Genomic DNA, 19,627 nt, shown 5'->3' on the forward strand with positions numbered 1-19,627 from the left:
GAACATTTTTTGTCCCCACAGCCCCCCATGATCACCACGAGGGCCACGGCCACTCCCACCATGGGCACGGTGAGAGCCTGGGGACACCTTGGGGACATTTTTGGGGCACTTGAGGACATTTTTGGGTCATTTTGGGTCACTTCTCTAGAGTGTGGGGTGGTTTTAGGGCTTTAGGGACACTTTGGGGTGATTTTGGGTCATTTTGGAGGGATTTGAGGGGGTTTTAAGGGGGTTTGGGACATTTTTGGGGACACTGGGACACCTTGGGGACAGTTTAGGGGGATTTGGGGTGGTTTTAAGGGGGTTTGGGGACATTTTGGGGACACTGGGACACGCTGGGGACACTTTTGGAGGATTTGGGGCAGTTTTGGGGTGGTTTTAGGTGGTTTAGGGACATTTTTGGGACACTGGGACACCTTGGGGACAATTTTGGAGGATTTGGGGCAGTTTTGGGGTGGTTTTAAGGGGATTTGGGGACAATTTTGGGACATTTTTTGTCCCCACAGCTCCCCATGATCACCACGAGGGCCACGGCCACTCCCACCATGGGCACGGTGAGAGCCTGGGGACACCTTGGGGACACTTTGGGACATTTTTGGGGCACTTGAGGATATTTTTGGGTCACTTTTGTGGGGTGTGGGGTGGTTTAAGGGCTTTAGGGACACTTTGGGGACACTGGGACACCTTGGGGACACTTTGGGGGGAGTTGGGGACATTTTGGGCTCATTTTGGGAGGATTTGGAGCGGTTTTGGAGGGATTTGGGGTGATTTTAAGGGGCTTGGGGACATTGGGACAACTTGGGGACAGTTTAGGGGGATTTGGGGTGGTTTTAAGGGGATTTTGGGACAATTTTGGGACATTTTTTGTCCCCACAGCTCCCCATGATCACCATGAGGGCCACGGCCACTCCCACCATGGGCACGGTGAGAGCCTGGGGACACCTTGGGGACACTTTGGGGACACTTTGAGGGGCTTGGGGACACCTTGGGGACACTTTGGGGACACCTTGGGGACACTTTGGGACATTTTTGGGCACATTGGGAGTCAATTTGGGACCACTTGGAGCCATTTTGGGGCCATTTGATGCCATTTTTGGCCATTTTGGACCCATTTGGAGCCATTTTGACGCCATCTGTGCCCATTTTGGTGCCATTTTGAGCCATTTTTTGCCATTTTGGTGCCATTTTTGGCCATTTTGGTACCACTTGGTGCCAATTTGGGCCCATTTGGAGCCATTTCGGTGCTATTTTGGGCCAAATTTGAGCAATTTTGTGTCCTTTTGGTGCCATTTTGGTGCCATTTTTGCCATTTTGAGCCAAAATTGAGCTATTTTGGATCCGATTGGTGCCATTTTGGGTCATTTTGGGCCATTTTTGCCATTTTGGTGCCATTTTGAGCCAAAATTGAGCTATTTTGTGTCCTTTTGGTGCCATTTTGGGCCATTTTTGCCATTTTAGTGCCATGTTGGGGCAAATTTGAGCAAATTTGTGTCCTTTTGGTGCCATTTTTGCCATTTTGAGCCAAAATTGAGCTACTTTTTTGTCTGTTTGGTGCCATTTTAGTGCAATTTTTGCCATTTTGGGCCAAATTTGAGCGATTTTGTTTCCTTTTGGTGCCATTTTGGGCCATTTTGATGCCATTTTGGGCCAAATTTAAGCAATTTTGTTTCCTTTTAGTGCCGTTTTTTGCCATTTTGGTGCCATTTTGAGCCAAATTTGAGCTATTTTGTGTCCATTTTTGCCATTTTGGGCCAAATTTGAGCGATTTTGTTTCCTTTTGGGCCATTTTTTGCCATTTTGGTGCCATTTTTGAGCATTTTGGGCCATTTTTATCCATTTTGGGCCATTTTGGTACCATTTTGGTGCCATTTTTTGCCATTTTGGTGCCGTTTCTTGCAATTTCAGTACCATTTTTGCCATTTTTATCCATTTTTTGCCATTTTGGTGCCATTTTTTGCCATTTTGGTGCCGTTTCTTGCAATTTCAGTACCATTTTTTGCCATTTTTTGCCATTTTGGTGCCATTTTTTGCCATTTTGGTGCCGTTTCTTGCAATTTCAGTACCATTTTTGCCATTTTTATCCATTTTTTGCCATTTTGGTACCATTTTGGTGCCATTTTTTGCCATTTTGGTGCCGTTTCTTGCAATTTCAGTACCATTTTTGCCATTTTTATCCATTTTGGGCCATTTTGGTACCATTTTGGTGCCATTTTTTGCCATTTTGGTGCCATCTCTTGCAATTTCAGTACCATTTTTTGCCATTTTTTGCCAATTTGGGTGGCACGTCCCCGCAGGTGCGGCGCTCTCCGTGGGGCTCTGGGTCCTGGCGGGGATCGTGACGTTCCTGGGGGTGGAGCTGGGCGTGCGGCACTGCGGGGGCCACGGCCACGGCCACGGTGAGTTTGGGGGGAAAAACGGCGATTTTGGGCAAAAAGGGGGAAAAAACGGGGTTTGGGGAGAGAGAAATGGGGGTTTGGGGAGAGAAAAATGGGGTTTTGGGGGGGAAAATGGGGATTTTGGGCAAAAATGGGCAAAAAATGGGGTTTGGAGAGAGAGAAATGGGGATTTGGTGAGAGAAAAATGGGGGGAAATGGGGGTTTGGGAGGGGAAATGGGGATTTTGGGCAAAAATAGGCAAAAAATGGGGGTTTGGAGAGAGAAATGGGGGTTTGGGGAGAGAAAAATGGGGGGAAATGGGGGTTTGGGAGGGGAAATGGGGATTTTGGGCAAAAATAGGCAAAAAATGGGGGTTTGGAGAGAGAAATGGGGGTTTGGGGAGAGAAAAATGGGGGGAAAATGGGGTTTGGGAGGGAAATGGGGATTTTGGGCAAAAATAGGCAAAAAATGGGGGTTTGGAGAGAGAAATGGGGGTTTGGGGAGAGAAAAATGGGGGTTTGGGAGGGAAAATGGGGATTTGGGGGGAAAATGGGGAAAAAAGGGGGGTTGGGGAGGGAAAAAATGGGGAATTTGGGGGGAAAATGGGGGTTTGGGGAGAGAAGAATGAGGATTTGGGGAGAGAAAAAAGGGGGGTTGGGGGGGGGAAATGGGGATTTGGGAGAGAAAAAAGGGGGGAAATGGGGGTTTGGGAGGGAAAATGGGGATTTTGGGCAAAAATGGGCAAAAAATGGGATTTGGAGAGAGAGAAATGGGGATTTGGGGAGAGAAAAATGGGGATTTTGGAGAAAAATGGGGGAGAAATGGGGTTTTGGGGGGAAAATGGGGATTTTGGGCAAAAATGGGGAAAAAGGGGGGGTTTGGATACAGAAATGGGGATTTGGGGAGAGAAAAATGGGGAATTTGAGGGGAAAATGGGGGTTTGGGGAGAGAAAAATGAGGATTTTGGGGGAAAATGGGGGTTTGGGGGGGAAATGGGGATTTTGGGCAAAAATGGGTGAAAAACGGGGTTGGGGAGGGAAAAAATGGGGAATTTGGGAGAGAAAAATGGGGATTTGGGAGAGAAAAATGGGGATTTGGGAGAGAAAAATGGGGAATTTGGGAGAGAAAAATGGGGATTTGGGAGAGAAAAATGGGGGGAAATGGGGGTTTGGGGGGGGAAATGGGGATTTTGGGCAAAAATAGGCAAAAAATAGGGGTTTGGAGAGAGAAATGGGGGTTTGGGGAGAGAAAAATGGGAGTTTTGAGGAAAAATGGGGGTTTGGGGGGGAAATGGGGATTTTGGGCAAAAATGGGGGAAAAAGGGGGGTTTGGAGGGAGAAAAATGGGGATTTGGGAGAGAAAAATGGGGGGAAATGGGGGTTTGGGAGGGAGAATGGGGATTTTGAGGAAAAAATGGGGGTTTGGGGAGAGAAAAATGGGGAATTTGGGGGGAAAATGGGGGTTTTGGGCAAAAAAGGGGAAAATGAGGATTTGGGGGGAATTTGGGGATTTTGGGTGGATTTTGGTGAGTTTTACTTTTTTGTGTGGTTTTGGGGTGGATTTGGGATAGATTTTAGGCTGGATTTTGGGGTTTTGGGGTGGATTTTGGGATGGATTTCAGGGATTTTGGGGTGGATTTTGGGTTTTTTGGGTGGATTTTGGGAATTTGGGGTGGATTTGAGGAATTTGGGGTGGATTTGAGGTGGATTTTGGGTTTTTTTGGGTGGATTTGGGATGGATTTTGGGCTGGATTTGAGGGATTTTGGGATGGATTTGGGGGTTTTTGGGTGGATTTGGGGGTTTTGGGATGGATTTGGGGAATTTTGGGTGGATTTAGCGTTTTTTGGGTAGATTTTGGGGTGGATTTGGGATAGATTTTAGGCTGGATTTTGGGGTTTTGGGGTGGATTTTGGGATGGATTTGAGGAATTTGGGGTGGATTTGAGGAATTTGGGGTGGATTTTGGGTTTTCTGGGGGTGGATTTGGGATAGATTTTGGAGGTTTGGGATGGATTTGATGGATTTTGGGTGGATTTGAGGGGTTTTAGGTGGATTTTGGGGTGGATTGGAGGGATTTTGGGGTGGTTTTGGGGTGGATTTTGGGTTTTTTGGGTAGATTTTAGGGTTTTTGGGTGGATTTTGGGTAGATTTTGGTGTTTTGGGATGGATTTGGGGTGAATCCTGTTGGTTTTTGGCTCGCAGGCCCCAAGGCCAAGCACAGCTCCAGCGAGGACGAGGCCGACGGTGACACCCGGGGCACCAAGGGGACAAAGGGGACAAAAGCCACCAAGGCCACCAAGGGCAACAGGGGCCAGCACAGGAAGAGCCCGGACGGGGAGAGGGCAGGTGAGGGGACACTGGGGGGATTTGGGGGGATTTGGGACATTGGCGGGATTTGGGACATTGGGGGGATTTGGGGACATTTTGGGGGGATTTGGGGGATTTGGGACACTGGGGGGATTTGGGGACATTTTGGGGGGATTTGGGGGATTCGGGGACATTGGGGGATTTGGGGATATTGGGGGGATTTGGGGACATTTGGGGGGATTTGGGACATTGGGGGATTTGGGGATATTGGGGGGATTTGGGGACATTTGGGGGATTTGGGACATTGGGGGATTTGGGGACATTGGGAGGGATTTGGGGGGATTTGGGACATTTGGGGGTTTGGGGACATTTGGGGGATTTGGGGACATTGGGGGGATTTGGGGACATTTGGGACATTCAGGGGATTTGGGGACACTGGGGGGATTTGGGACATTTGGGGGATTTGGGGACATTGGGGGGATTTGGGACATTGGGGGATTTGGGACATTTGGGGACATTGGCGGGATTTGGGACATTGGGGGGATTTGGGGACATTTTGGGGGGATTTGGGGGATTTGGGACACTGGGGGATTTGGGGACATTTTGGGGGGATTTGGGGGATTCGGGGACATTGGGGGATTTGGGGATATTGGGGGGATTTGGGGACATTTGGGGGGATTTGGGACATTGGGGGATTTGGGGATATTGGGGGGATTTGGGGACATTTGGGGGATTTGGGACATTGGGGGATTTGGGGACATTGGGAGGGATTTGGGGGGATTTGGGACATTTGGGGGTTTGGGGACATTTGGGGGATTTGGGGACATTGGGGGGATTGGGGACATTTGGGGACATTGGGGGGATTTGGGATATTTGGGGGGATTTGGGACATTTGGGGGATTTGGGGACATTGGGGGGATTTGGGACATTTAGGGGATTGGGGACATTTGGGGACATTGGGGGATTTGGGACATTTAGGGGATTTGGGGACATTGGGGGGATTTGGGGACATTTAGGGGATTGGGGACATTTGGGGACATTGGGGGATTTGGGACATTTAGGGATTTGGGGACATTTGGGGACATTGGGGGGATTTGGGATATTTGGGGGGATTTGGGACATTTGGGGGATTTGGGACATTTGGGACATTTTGGGGATTTGGGGCATTGGGGGGATTTGGGACATTTGGGGGATTTGGGGACATTGGGAGGGATTTGGGACATTTTGGGGCTTGGTGACATTGGGGACATTTTGGGGATTTGGGGACCTTTGAGGATTTGGGGACATTTGGGACATGGGAGGGATTTTGGGACATTGGGAGGGATTTGGGGGGATTTTGGGACATTGGGGGATTTGGGACATTGGGGGGATTTGGGCTGATTTTGGAGATGATTTTGGGATAATTTTGGGACTGATTTTGGGGTAACTTTAGGGTGTTTTAGGGGTGACATTAAGGTGACTTTGGGCTGATTTGGGCATAATTTGGGGGTGATTTTGGGGTGACTTTGGGCCGATTTGGGGATGATTTTGGGGGATAATTTTGGGCCGATTTTGGGGATGATTTTGGGCTCATTTTGGGACTGATTTTGAGGTAACTTCAGGGTGTTTTAGGAGTGATATTAAGGTGACTTTGGGCTGATTTGGGGATAATTTTGGGGTGATTTTGGGGTAACTTTACGGTGTTTTAGGGGTGATTTTAAGGTCACTTCAGGCTGACTCTGAGAGCGATTTTGGGGATAATTTCGGGGTTAATTTTGGGACAATTCAGGATAATTTTGGGCTGATTTTGGGGTAACTTCGGGGTGTTTTAGGGGTGATATTAAGGTGACTTTGGGCTGATTTGGGGATAATTTTGGGGTGATTTTGGGGTAACTTTACGGTGTTTTAGGGGTGATTTTAAGGTCACTTCAGGCTGACTCTGAGAGGGATTTTGGGGATAATTTCGGGGTTAATTTTGGGGTGATTTTGGGGTAACTTCAGGGTGTTTTAGGGGTGATTTTAAGGTCATTTCAGGCTGACTTTGAGAGCGATTTTGGGGTAATTTTGGGCTGACTTCGGGATAATTTTGGGCTGATTTTGGGGTTTTTTTTTGGGCACAGCCATGGCAGCCTCGGGCTACCTGAACCTGGCGGCCGACGCCGCCCACAACTTCACGGACGGGCTGGCGCTGGGGGCGGCGTTTTGGGGGGGCCCCGCCCGGGGGACGCTGACGGCGCTGTCGGTGCTGCTGCACGAGCTGCCCCACGAGCTGGGGGACATGGCCCTGCTGCTGCGGGCCGGCTGCTCCAAGGGACAGGTGACAAAAACTGGGGCAAAAAATGGAAAAATCAGGAAAAAACGGGATGTTGGAGGACCGACCATAGAGTTGGGAGGTGGGAGGGCCAGAGCGCCACCAAGCGGTGGGCGGTGTGGCCGCCCCCTCTATGGTCACTTCCGGTGCTGCCATTTTGTGAGGGCAGGAAATGCCACCATTTTGTGAGGGCAGGAAAGGCCGCCATTTTGTAAGGGCAGGAAAGGCCTCTCGGGTGAGGCCCCGCCCCTTCCCAGTTCATCCCAGTTCATCCCAGTTTCCTCTACTCCCATTGCCTCACTCCCAGCCTCTCCATGGATGGAATTTGGGCTTTTGGGAGGGGAAAAAAGTGGAAAAATCAGGGAAAAACAGCCAAAAAAGGGGCTGCTGGAGGACCAACCATAGAGTTGGGCAGGCCAGAGCGCCCCCAAGGGATGCACAGTGTGGCTGCCCCCTCTATGGTAATTTCCAGTGCTGCCATTTTGTGAGGGCAGGAAAGGCCGATCGTGTGAGGCCCCACCCCTTCCCAGTTCATCCCAGTTTCCTCTACTCCAATTGCCTCATTCCCAGCCCCTCCATGGATGGAATTTGGGCTTTTGGGGAGGGGAAAAAACTGGAAAAATCAGGGAAAAAGGGGCTGCTGGAGGACCAACCATAGAGTTGGGCAGGCCAGAACGCCCCTAAGCGATGGGCACTGCCACCGCCATCTCTGTGGTCACTTCTGGTGCCACCATTTTATGAGGGCAGGAAAGGCCGCCATTTTGTGAGGGCAGGAAAGGCCGCTCGGGTGAGGCCCCGCCCTTTCCCAGTTCATCCCAGTTCATCCCAGTCCATCCCAGTTCCCTCTTTACTCCCATTACGTCACTCCGTCCCTCCATGGATGGAATTTGGGCTTTTGGGGAGGGGAAAAAAGCGGAAAAATCAGGAAAAAAGGGCCAAAAAAGGGATGCTGGAGGACCAACCATAGAGTTGGGAGTGCCAGAGCGCCACCAAGTGGTGGGCGGTGTGGCTGCCCCCTCTATGGTCACTTCCGGTGCTGCCATTTTGTGAGGGCAGGAAAGGCCGCCATTTTGTGAGGGAAGGAAAGGCCGCTTGGGTGAGGCCCCGCCCTTTCCCAGTTCATCCCAGTTCATCCCAGTTCCCTCTTTACTCCCATTACGTCACTCCATCCCTCCATGGATGGAATTTGGGCTTTTGGGGAGGGAAAAAAGCAGAAAAATCAGGGAAAAACAATCAAAAAAAGGGATGCTGGAGGACCAACCATAGAGTTGGGCAGGCCAGAGCATCCCCAAGTGGTGGGCGGTGTGGCCGCCCCCTCTATGGTCACTTCTGGTGCTGCCATTTTGTGAGGGCAGGAAAGGCCGCCATTTTGTGAGGGCAGGAAAGGCCGCTCGGGTGAGGCCCCGCCCTTTCCCAGTCCATCCCAGTCCATCCCAGTCCCTCCCAGTCCATCCCAGTAACCCCAGTATCCCTTGCAGGCCATGCTGCTGCAGCTGCTGACGGCTCTGGCCGCGCTGGCGGGCGCCGCCTGCTCGTTGCTGGCCGAGGGCTCCGGCACCGGCGCCATTTCGGGGATCCTTCCCTTCACGGCCGGCGGCTTCATCTACCTGGGCACGGTGTCGGTGCTGCCCGAAATCCTGAGGGACTCCGGCCCCGGCCAGGCCCTGCTCCAGCTCCTGGCGCTGCTGGCCGGCGTGGCCATGATGCTGCTCATCGCTTACTACGAGTAGGAATTCCCAGAATTCCCGGAAATCCATCCCCCCCCCCCCCCCCCCAAAAAAAAATCCGCAAATTTCGTTTTGCGGCGGCGGAACGGGAGGTGCCCGTTGTTAAATTTCTCCCGTTTTTGGGACCAAATCGAGGCTTCCCCCTGAGATAAAATTGGTGATTTGGGGTTTGGAGCCAAAGCGAGGCCTCACCCTGAGAAAAATGGGAGATTTGGGGTTTAGAGGGGGAATTTTGGGGGTTTTTTTGGGAATTTGGAGGGACGGGGGTGGGTTTGTTTTTTTTTTTTAATCACTAATGACGGTGTCGTGGCGAATCATGATGGATTAAAATGTGAGGATGAGGACGAGATGAGTGCGTGGAATAAATTGGGGGATGAAAAACGGGGATTTGGGGCGGAAAAACGGGGAAAAAAATCGGGAAAAACGGGAAAAAATCCGAGGGAAATGGAGGTGCTGGAGGACCAACCATAGAGTGCGGAGGGACAGAGCGGCCCCTGGTGGCGGGAGCGGCTCCGGTCTCGGTGGTCACTTTCCGGTGCCGCCATGTTGGGGGGGTCAAAGTGACTTCCCTGAGTGGGGGATGGGGATTTTTGGGGACATTTTTGGGATTTGGGGACATTTTTGGGATTTGGGGGCTTTTGGGGATATTGAGGGGTTTGGGGACATTTGGGGATTTGGGGGCTTTTGGCGACATTTGGGACATTTTTTGGATTTAGGAACATTTGGGGGATTTGGGGACATTTTAGGATTTTTGGGACATTTGGGACTTTTTGGGATCTGGGGACATTTGGGGACCTTTGGGATTTGGGGACATTTTGGGGATTTGGGGACATTTGGGAACATTTTAGGAATTTGGGGACATTGTGGGGATTTGGGGACATTTTTGGGATTCAGGAACATTTGGGGACTTTGGAGGATTTGGGAACATTTTTGGGATTTGGGGACATTTTGGGGATTTAGGAACATTTTTGGGATTTGGGGACCTTTGAGGATTTTGGGACAGTTTTGGAATTTGGGGACATTTTGGGATTTCGAGACATTTTTGGAATTCAGGAACATTTTGGACATTTGGGGTCATTTTAGGATTTTTGGGACATTTGGGACTTTTTAGGATCTGGGGACATTTGGGGAAATTTTTGGGATTTGGGGACATTTGGGGATTTGGGAACATTTGAGGATTTTGGGACCTTTGGGATCTGGGGACATTTGGGGAAATTTTTGGGATTTGGGAACAATTTGGGGATTTTAGGACATTTTGGGACATTTTGGGGACACAAACCCCACCGTCCCCTCCCCCCTCCCCCTCCATCAATCCCAAATTTTATTTTTTTGCCAGAAAATTCCAAAGGGGGGGAGGGGTCGATCCTAAATCCCCTCCCCCACCCTTTATTGGGGTGACATCGAGGGGACAGGAGGAAAAATGGGAATTTTGGGGAATTTTTTAGGGATTTTGGGGGGATTTTAATGGGATTTTTTGGGGATTTATTGGGATTTTAATGGGATTTTTTGGCAGATTTTAATGGGATTTTTTGGGGATTTTATTGGGATTTTGGGGCCATTTTAATGAGATTTTTTTTGAATTTAATGGGATTTTTGAGGGGATTTTTTGGGAGATGTTGATGGATTTTTTTTTTATTTTAATGGGAATTTTAGGGGATTTTTTGGGAGATTTTAAAGGGATTTTTTTTTATTTTAAAGGGATTTTTATGGGATTTTGGGGGGATTTTAATAGGACTTTTTTGGGGGATTTTAAGGGAATTTTGTGGGATTTTGGAGCGATTTGGGGCTGGATTTCAGTGTCAATTTTTGGGAATTTGGGGCTGGATTTTGGGTTCAGTTTTTGGGAATTTGGGGCTGGATTTCGGGGTCATTTTTAGGGATTTGGGGCTGGATTTTGGGGTCAGTTTTGGGATTTCGGGGTCAGTTTTTAGGATTTGTAGCTGGATTTTGGGGTCATTTTTTGGGATTTGGGGCTGGATTTAGGGGTCATTTGTAGGATTTGGGGCTGGATTTTGGGGTAATTTTTAGGATTTGGGGCTGGATTTTGGGGTCATTTTTAGGATTTGGGGCTGGATTTTGGGGTAATTTTTTGGGATTTGGGGATAGATTTTGGGGTCAATTTTTAGGGAATTGGGGCTGGATTTGGGGCTGGATTTTGGGGTCAATTTTTAGGATTTGGGGCTGGATTTGGGGGTCATTTTTAGGATTTGGGGCTGGATTTTGGGGTCAATTTTTAGGATTTGGGGCTGGATTTGGGGGTCATTTTTAGGATTTGGGGCTGGATTTTGGGGTCAATTTTTAGGATTTGGGGCTGGATTTGGGGTCATTTTTAGGGATTTGGAGCTGGATTTGGGGTTATTTTTAGGGATGTGGGCCTGGATTTGGGGCTGGATTTTGGGGTCATTTTTAGGGATTTGGGGCTGGATTTGGGGCTGGATTTCGGGGTAATTTTTTGGGATTTGGAGCTGGATTTTGGGGTCATTTTAAGGATTTGGGGCTGGATTTTGGGGTCATTTTTAGGAATTTGGAGCTGGATTTGGGGCTGGATTTTGGGGTCATTTTTAGGGATGTGGGGCTGGATTTGGGGCTGTATTTTGGGGTCATTTTTGGGATTTGGAGCTGGATTTTGGGGTCATTTTTAGGGATTTGGGGCTGGGTTTGGGGCTGGATTTTGGGGTCATTTTTAGGGATTTGGAGCTGGATTTGGGGCTGTATTTCGGGGTAATTTTTTGGGATTTGGATCTGGATTTTGGGGTAATTTTTAGGAATTTGGGGCTCGATTTTGGGGTCATTTTTAGGGATTTGGAGCTGGATTTGGGGTCATTTTTAGGGATGTGGGGCTGGGTTTGGGGCTGGATTTCGGGGTCATTTTTAGGGATTTGGGGCTGGGTTTGGGGCTGGATTTCGGGGTAATTTTTTGGGATTTGGAGCTGGATTTTGGGGTCATTTTAAGGATTTGGGGCTGGGTTTTGGGGTCATTTTTAGGAATTTGGAGCTGGATTTGGGGCTGGATTTTGGGGTAATTTTTAGGGATTTGGGGCTGGATTTGGGGCTGTATTTTGGGGTCATTTTTGGGATGTGGGGCTGGATTTGGGGTCATTTTTGGGAATTTGGGGCTGGATTTGGGGTCTCTGTGCCGCTCTCAGAGCATTCCGCGCTCGGGGCGGGCGCGGCCGAGCTTCATCCCGCGGATGATGAGGACGGTGCCGGCGGCGATGCCCACGATGCCCACGGCCAGGCCCAGGGCGCAGATCGCCGTCTCCGTGGCCTCGGACGCCGGCGCCAGGATTTGGGGTTCTGGCAAAACCCAGAATTCCCAAAATTTAGGGGATCCCAAATTCTCCCTCCTCCCAAATCCTTCCTCGTCTTCATCCCGTTCCCAGCTCATCGCAACGTTCCCAAATTCTTCCTCTTCCCAAATTGTTTCCCGCCCCAAATTCCCGTATTCCCAAATCCCAAATCCCAATTTTACCAAATCCCAATTTTCTCAAATCCCAATTTTCCTAAATCCCAATTATCCCAAACCCTGCAATTTCTATCCAAAATCCCAAAATCCCCAAATTTTTTTTTCCCCAAAAACCCCAAATCTCACCCCAAAGCATCTTCCCATGCTCGGCCATACCCTCGTGCTCCATCTCACAGTCCTAATAACCCCAAATCCCAATTTTCCCAAAAACCCCAAAAATCCAATTTTTTCCCAAATCCCCAAAACCGCAAAAACCCCAAAAACCCCAAATCTCACCCCAGTGGATCTTTCTGGGCTCGACCAACCCCTCGTGCTCCACCTGGCACTCCTAATAACCCCAAATCCCCCAAACCCAAAACCCCCAAAACTCCAATTTTTTTCCCAAATCCCCAAAACCGCAAAAACCCCAAAAACCCCAAAAACCCCAAATCTCACCCCAATGGATCTTTCTGGGCTCGGCCAACCCCTCGTGCTCCACCCGGCACTCCTAATAACCCCAAATCCCCCAAACCCAAAACCCCCAAAAACCCCAAAAAATCCAATTTTTTCCCAAACCCCAAAAACCCCAAAGATCCCAAAAACCCCAAATCTCACCCCAATGGATCTTTCTGGGCTCGGCCAACCCCTCGTGCTCCACCCGGCACTCCTAATAACCCCAAATCCCCCAAACCCAAAACCCCCAAAAACCCCAAAAATCCAATTTTTTCCCAAACCCCAAAACTGCAAAAACCCCAAAAACCCCAAATCTCACCCCAATGGATCTTTCTGGGCTCGGCCAAGCCCTCGTGCTCCACCTTGCAGTCGTAGTAATCGCCGGGCTGGGGGATGAAGGGCAGGTAGGAGAACTTGCGGAAGGTGAAGTCCCGGTCCGGGTAGAAGGGCGTCTCCAGGACGCCGCGCGTCACCGGGACCCCGTTGCGCAGCCAGCTCAGGCCCAGCACCGGCGGCCAGAACTTGGTGACGGAGCAGATCAGGATGTTGGGCTCGTCCTGCTCCACCAGGTGCTTGGGGAACAGCGCCACTTCCGGGGGCACTGGGAATGACGGGAAAAAACGGGAATCTGGGGTCAGGATGGATCGGCCAAAACGGGATCCATCCGGTTGGGATTGGGGGCGAAACCTCCTGAAATTGGGTTGGATCCGACTGGGGTTGGGTTGGATCCAACTGGGATTGGGTTGGATCCGGTTGGGATTGGGTCTGATCCAGTTGGGATTGGGTTGGATCCAACTGGGATTGAGTTGATCCAACTGGGATTGGGGTGGATCCAACTGGGGTTGGGTATGATGAACATCAAAGTTTGGAATTCCACCAGGATCCTTCTGGAATTGGGTTGAAATCCAACTGGGATTGGGTTGAAATCCAACTGGGATTGGGTTGGATCCAGTTGGGATTTGGTTGGATCCAACCAGGTTTGGGTCGGATCCAACTGGGGTTGAGTTGATCCAACTGGGATTGGGTTGGATCCGACTGGAATTGGGTTGGATCCAACTGGGATTGGGTTGGTTCTAACTGGGATTGGGTCGGATCCAACTGGGATTGGGTTGGATCCAGTTGGGATTGAGTTGATCCAACTGGGATTGAAGAGGATCCAACTGGGTTTGAGTTGATCCAACTGGGATTGGGTTGGATCCAACTGGGATTGGGTTGGTTCCAACTGGGATTGGGGTGGAGGAATCCCAGAGCCCGGAGTTGGGTTGAAATCCCCTGGAATCGGGCGGGCCCCAGCCGGGATCGGCGTCTCCAGGACGCCGCGCGTCACCGGGACCCCGTTGCGCAGCCAGCTCAGGCCCAGCACCGGCGGCCAGAACTTGGTGACGGAGCAGATCAGGATGTTGGGCTCGTCCTGCTCCACCAGGTGCTTGGGGAACAGCGCCACTTCCGGGGGCACTGGGAATGACGGGAAAAAACGGGAATCTGGGGTCAGGATGGATCGGCCAAAATGGGATCCATCCGGTTGGGATTGGGAGCGAAATCTCCTGAAATTGGGTTGGATCCGACTGGGGTTGGGTTGGATCCAACTGGGATTGGGTTGGATCCGGTTGGGATTGGGTCTGATCCAGTTGGGATTGGGTTGGATCCAACTGGGATTGAGTTGATCCAACTGGGATTGGGGTGGATCCAACTGGGGTTGGGTATGATGAACATCAAAGTTTGGAATTCCACCAGGATCCTTCTGGAATTGGGTTGAAATCCAACTGGGAGTGGGTTGAAATCCAACTGGGATTGGGTTGGATCCAGTTGGGATTTGGTTGGATCCAACCAGGTTTGGGTCGGATCCAACTGGGGTTGAGTTGATCCAACTGGGATTGGGTTGGATCCGACTGGAATTGGGTTGGATCCAACTGGGATTGGGTTGGTTCTAACTGGGATTGGGTCGGATCCAACTGGGATTGGGTTGGATCCAGTTGGGATTGAGTTGATCCAACTGGGATTGAAGAGGATCCAACTGGGTTTGAGTTGATCCAACTGGGATTGGGTTGGATCCAACTGGGATTGGGTTGGTTCCAACTGGGATTGGGGTGGAGGAATCCCAGAGCCCGGAGTTGGGTTGAAATCCCCTGGAATCGGGCGGGCCCCAGCCGGGATCGGCGTCTCCAGGACGCCGCGCGTCACCGGGACCCCGTTGCGCAGCCAGCTCAGGCCCAGCACCGGCGGCCAGAACTTGGTGACGGAGCAGATCAGGATGTTGGGCTCGTCCTGCTCCACCAGGTGCTTGGGGAACAGCGCCACTTCCGGGGGCACTGGGAATGACGGGAAAAAACGGGAATTTGGGGTCAGGATGGATCGGCCAAAATGGGATCCATCCGGTTGGGATTGGGGGCGAAATCTCCTGAAATTGGGTTGGATCCGACTGGGGTTGGGTTGGATCCAACTGGGATTGGGTTGGATCCGGATGGGATTGGGTCTGATCCAGTTGGGATTGGGTTGGATCCAACTGGGATTGAGTTGATCCAACTGGGATTGGGGTGGATCCAACTGGGGTTGGGTATGATGAACATCAAAGTTTGGAATTCCACCAGGATCCTTCTGGAATTGGGTTGAAATCCAACTGGGAGTGGGTTGGATCCAGTTGGGATTTGGTTGGATCCAACCAGGTTTGGGTCGGATCCAACTGGGGTTGAGTTGATCCAACTGGGATTGGGTTGGATCCGACTGGAATTGGGTTGGATCCAACTGGGATTGGGTTGGTTCTAACTGGGATTGGGTTGGATCCAACTGGGATTGGGTTGGTTCTAACTGGGATTGGGTCGGATCCAACTGGGATTGGGTTGGATCCAGTTGGGATTGAGTTGATCCAACTGGGATTGAAGAGGATCCAACTGGGTTTGAGTTGATCCAACTGGGATTGGGTTGGATCCAACTGGGATTGGGTTGGTTCCAACTGGGATTGGGGTGGAGGAATCCCAGAGCCCGGAGTTGGGTTGAAATCCCCTGGAATCGGGCGGGCCCCAGCCGGGATCGGCGTCTCCAGGACGCCGCGCGTCACCGGGACCCCGTTGCGCAGCCAGCTCAGGCCCAGCACCAGCGGCCAGAACTTGGTGACGGAGCAGATCAGGATGTTGGGCTCGTCCTGCTCCACCAGGTGCTTGGGGAACAGCGCCACTTCCGGGGACACTGGGAATGACGGGAAAAAAGGGGAATCTGGGATTTACCGGCGTCGACCAAAATGGGATCCATCCGGTTGGGATTGGGGGCGAAATCTCCTGAAATTGGGTCGGGTCCAACTGGGGTTGGGTTGGATCCAACTGGGGTTGGGTTGGATCCAATATTGGGTTGGATCCAGCTGGGATTGGGTTGGATCCAACTGGGATTGAGTTGATCCAACTGGGATTGGGTTGGATCTAACTGGGATTGGGTTTGAGGAACACCAAAGTTTGGAATTCCACCAGGATCCTTCTTGAATTGGAGTTAATCCAGTTGGGATTTCGTTGGATCCAACTGGGTTTGGTCGGATCCAACTGGGGTTGAGTTGATCCAACTGGGATTGAGTTGGATCCAACTGGAATTGGGTCGGATCTAACTGGAATTCAGTCAGATCCAACTGGGATTGGGTTGGACCCAACTGGGATTGGGTTGGATCCAACTGGGATTGGGTTGGATCCAACTGGGAATTGGGTTCGATCCAACCGGGATTGGGTTGGATCCAACTGGGATTGGGTTTGAGGAACACCAAAGTTTGGAATTCCACCAGGATCCTTCTGGAATTGGGTTGAAATCCAACTTGGATTGGGTTGGATCCAACTGGGATTGGGTTGGATCCAACTGGGATTGGGTTTGAGGAACACCAAACTTTGGAATTCCACCAGGATCCTTCTGGAATTGGGTTGAAATCCAACTTGGATTGGGTTGGATCCAACTGGGATTGGGTTGGATCCAACTGGGATTCAGTCAGATCCAACTGGGATTGGGTTGAAATCCAACTGGGATTGGGTTGAAATCCAACTGGGATTGGGTTGGATCCAACTGGGATTGGGTTGATCCAACTGGGATTGGGGTGGAGGAATCCCAGAGCCCGGAGTTGGGTTGAAATCCCCTGGAATCGGGCGGGCCCCAGCCGGGATCGGCGTCTCCAGGACGCCGCGCGTCACCGGGACCCCGTTGCGCAGCCAGCTCAGGCCCAGCACCGGCGGCCAGAACTTGGTGACGGAGCAGATCAGGATGTTGGGCTCGTCCTGCTCCACCAGGTGCTTGGGGAACAGCGCCACTTCCGGGGGCACTGGGAATGACGGGAAAAAACGGGAATTTGGGGTCAGGATGGATCGGCCAAAATGGGATCCATCCGGTTGGGATTGGGGGCGAAATCTCCTGAAATTGGGTTGGATCCGACTGGGGTTGGGTTGGATCCAACTGGGATTGGGTTGGATCCGGATGGGATTGGGTCTGATCCAGTTGGGATTGGGTTGGATCCAACTGGGATTGAGTTGATCCAACTGGGATTGGGGTGGATCCAACTGGGGTTGGGTATGATGAACATCAAAGTTTGGAATTCCACCAGGATCCTTCTGGAATTGGGTTGAAATCCAACTGGGATTGGGTTGAAATCCAACTGGGATTGGGTTGGATCCAGTTGGGATTTGGTTGGATCCAACCAGGTTTGGGTCGGATCCAACTGGGGTTGAGTTGATCCAACTGGGATTGGGTTGGATCCGACTGGAATTGGGTTGGATCCAACTGGGATTGGGTTGGTTCTAACTGGGATTGGGTTGGATCCAACTGGGATTGGGTTGGTTCTAACTGGGATTGGGTCGGATCCAACTGGGATTGGGTTGGATCCAGTTGGGATTGAGTTGATCCAACTGGGATTGAAGAGGATCCAACTGGGTTTGAGTTGATCCAACTGGGATTGGGTTGGATCCAACTGGGATTGGGTTGGTTCCAACTGGGATTGGGGTGGAGGAATCCCAGAGCCCGGAGTTGGGTTGAAATCCCCTGGAATCGGGCGGGCCCCAGCCGGGATCGGCGTCTCCAGGACGCCGCGCGTCACCGGGACCCCGTTGCGCAGCCAGCTCAGGCCCAGCACCGGCGGCCAGAACTTGGTGACGGAGCAGATCAGGATGTTGGGCTCGTCCTGCTCCACCAGGTGCTTGGGGAACAGCGCCACTTCCGGGGGCACTGGGAATGACGGGAAAAAACGGGAATCTGGGATTTACCGGCGTCGACCAAAATGGGATCCATCCGGTTGGGATTGGGGGCGAAATCTCCTGAAATTGGGTCGGGTCCAACTGGGGTTGGGTTGGGTCCAACTGGGGTTGGGTTGGATCCAATATTGGGTTGGATCCAGCTGGGATTGGGTTGGATCCAACTGGGATTGAGTTGATCCAACTGGGATTGGGTTGGATCTAACTGGGATTGGGTTTGAGGAACACCAAAGTTTGGAATTCCACCAGGATCCTTCTTGAATTGGAGTTAATCCAGTTGGGATTTCGTTGGATCCAACTGGGTTTGGTCGGATCCAACCGGGTTTGGGTCAGATCCAACTGGGGTTGAGTTGATCCAACTGGGATTGAGTTGGATCCAACTGGGATTGGGTTGGATCCAACTGGGATTGGGTTGATCCAACTGGAATTGGGTCGGATCCAACTGGAATTCAGTCAGATCCAACTGGGATTGGGTTGGGTCCAACTGGGATTGAAGAGGATCCAACAGGGGTTGAGTTGGATCCAATATTGGGTTGGACCCAACTGGGATTGGGTTGGATCCAACTGGGATTGAGGTGGATCCAACTGGGATTTGGTCGGATCCAACTGGAATTGGGTTGGATCCAACTGGGGTTGAGTTGATCCAGCTGGGATTGGGTTGGATCCAACTGGGATTCGGTTGGATCCAACTGAGGTTGGTTTTAATCCAACTGGGATTGAATTGATCCAGCTGGGATTGGGTTTAATCCAACTGGGAATTGGTCGGATCCAACTGGGATTGGGTCAGATCTAACTGGGATTGAGTTGATCCAACTGGGAATTGGTCGGATCCAACTGGGATTGAGTTGATCCAACTGGGATTGAGTTGATCCAACTGGGATTGAGTTGATCCAACTGGGATTGGGTTGGATCCAACTGGGATTGAATTGATCCAACTGGGAATTGGTCGGATCCAACTGGGAATTGGTCGGATCCAACTGGAATTGGGTCAGATCCAACTGGAATTGGGTCAGATCCAACTGGGATTGAATTGATCCAGCTGGGATTGAGGTGGATCCAACTGGGATTGGGTTGGATCCAACTGAGGTTGGTTTTAATCCAACTGGGATTGAATTGATCCAGCTGGGATTGGGTTTAATCCAACTGGGAATTGGTCGGATCCAACTGGGATTGGGTCAGATCCAACTGGGATTGAGTTGATCCAACTGGGATTGGGTTGATCCAACTGGGATTGGGTTGAAATCCCCTGGAATTGGGTCGAATCCCTCCAGAACGATCTCAACCCCCTCGAATCCCCTCCAACCCCCCCAAAACTCCTCCGAACCTCCCCAAATCCCTTCGGGAATCGCCGAATCCCCTCCCCGTTTCCTCGGTTACCGCTGGCAATCCGGGAATTGTTGTAGGCGGCCATGGAACTCTCCAGGTTCTGCTTGTCGATGGCGATGTTCTGGAGCGCTCCCTGCGCCTCGAAACTGGCGAATTCCTGGAATTCCGGGAGCCTCCAGACCGTCTCCTCCTTCTCCACGTGGAAAATCTCGTCGCCGTCGAAGTCGAACATGAACTCGCTGCTGTCGGGCTCCGAATCCAGGGATTTTTGGTAGAATTCCATCTGGATGATGCTGTGCTGCACTGCGGGGTTGGGAAAACGGGGATTCTGTGGGATTTTTGATCAAAATCGTGGGGGAAATTGGGGATTTGGGATTAAAATTTTTAAAAATTTCAGGGTTTCCGCTCAAAATTCTGGGGAAATTGGGGATTTGAAATTGAAATTTTAAAAAAATTTCAGGATTTCTGCTTAAAATCCTGGGGAAATTGGGGATTTGG

The 19,627-nt window shown here is 51.1% G+C and overlaps 2 protein-coding genes across 2 annotated transcripts; one reads left to right on the forward strand and one right to left on the reverse strand.

The window, feature by feature from the left end:
- Positions 1-8: 8 nt before the first annotated feature.
- Positions 9-8,735, forward strand: LOC128782592 (protein catecholamines up-like; the record flags this gene model as incomplete). The annotated part of the gene is made up of 7 exons (XM_053932998.1): positions 9-69; positions 507-554; positions 877-924; positions 2,295-2,396; positions 4,577-4,720; positions 6,781-6,977; positions 8,450-8,735. Coding segments are annotated over 7 exons (852 nt in total), but the record flags the coding sequence as incomplete, so codon positions are not given.
- A 1,298-nt stretch (positions 8,736-10,033) lies between these two features.
- LOC128782593 (HLA class II histocompatibility antigen, DR alpha chain) lies at positions 10,034-19,432 on the reverse strand (the record flags this gene model as incomplete). The annotated part of the gene is made up of 3 exons (XM_053932999.1): positions 10,034-11,995; positions 12,916-13,197; positions 19,181-19,432. Coding segments are annotated over 3 exons (689 nt in total), but the record flags the coding sequence as incomplete, so codon positions are not given.
- Positions 19,433-19,627: the final 195 nt, after the last annotated feature.

This window comes from Vidua chalybeata (genome assembly GCF_026979565.1).
Source record: "Vidua chalybeata isolate OUT-0048 chromosome 31 unlocalized genomic scaffold, bVidCha1 merged haplotype SUPER_31_unloc_4, whole genome shotgun sequence".
Taxonomy (NCBI): Eukaryota; Metazoa; Chordata; class Aves; order Passeriformes; family Viduidae; genus Vidua; species Vidua chalybeata.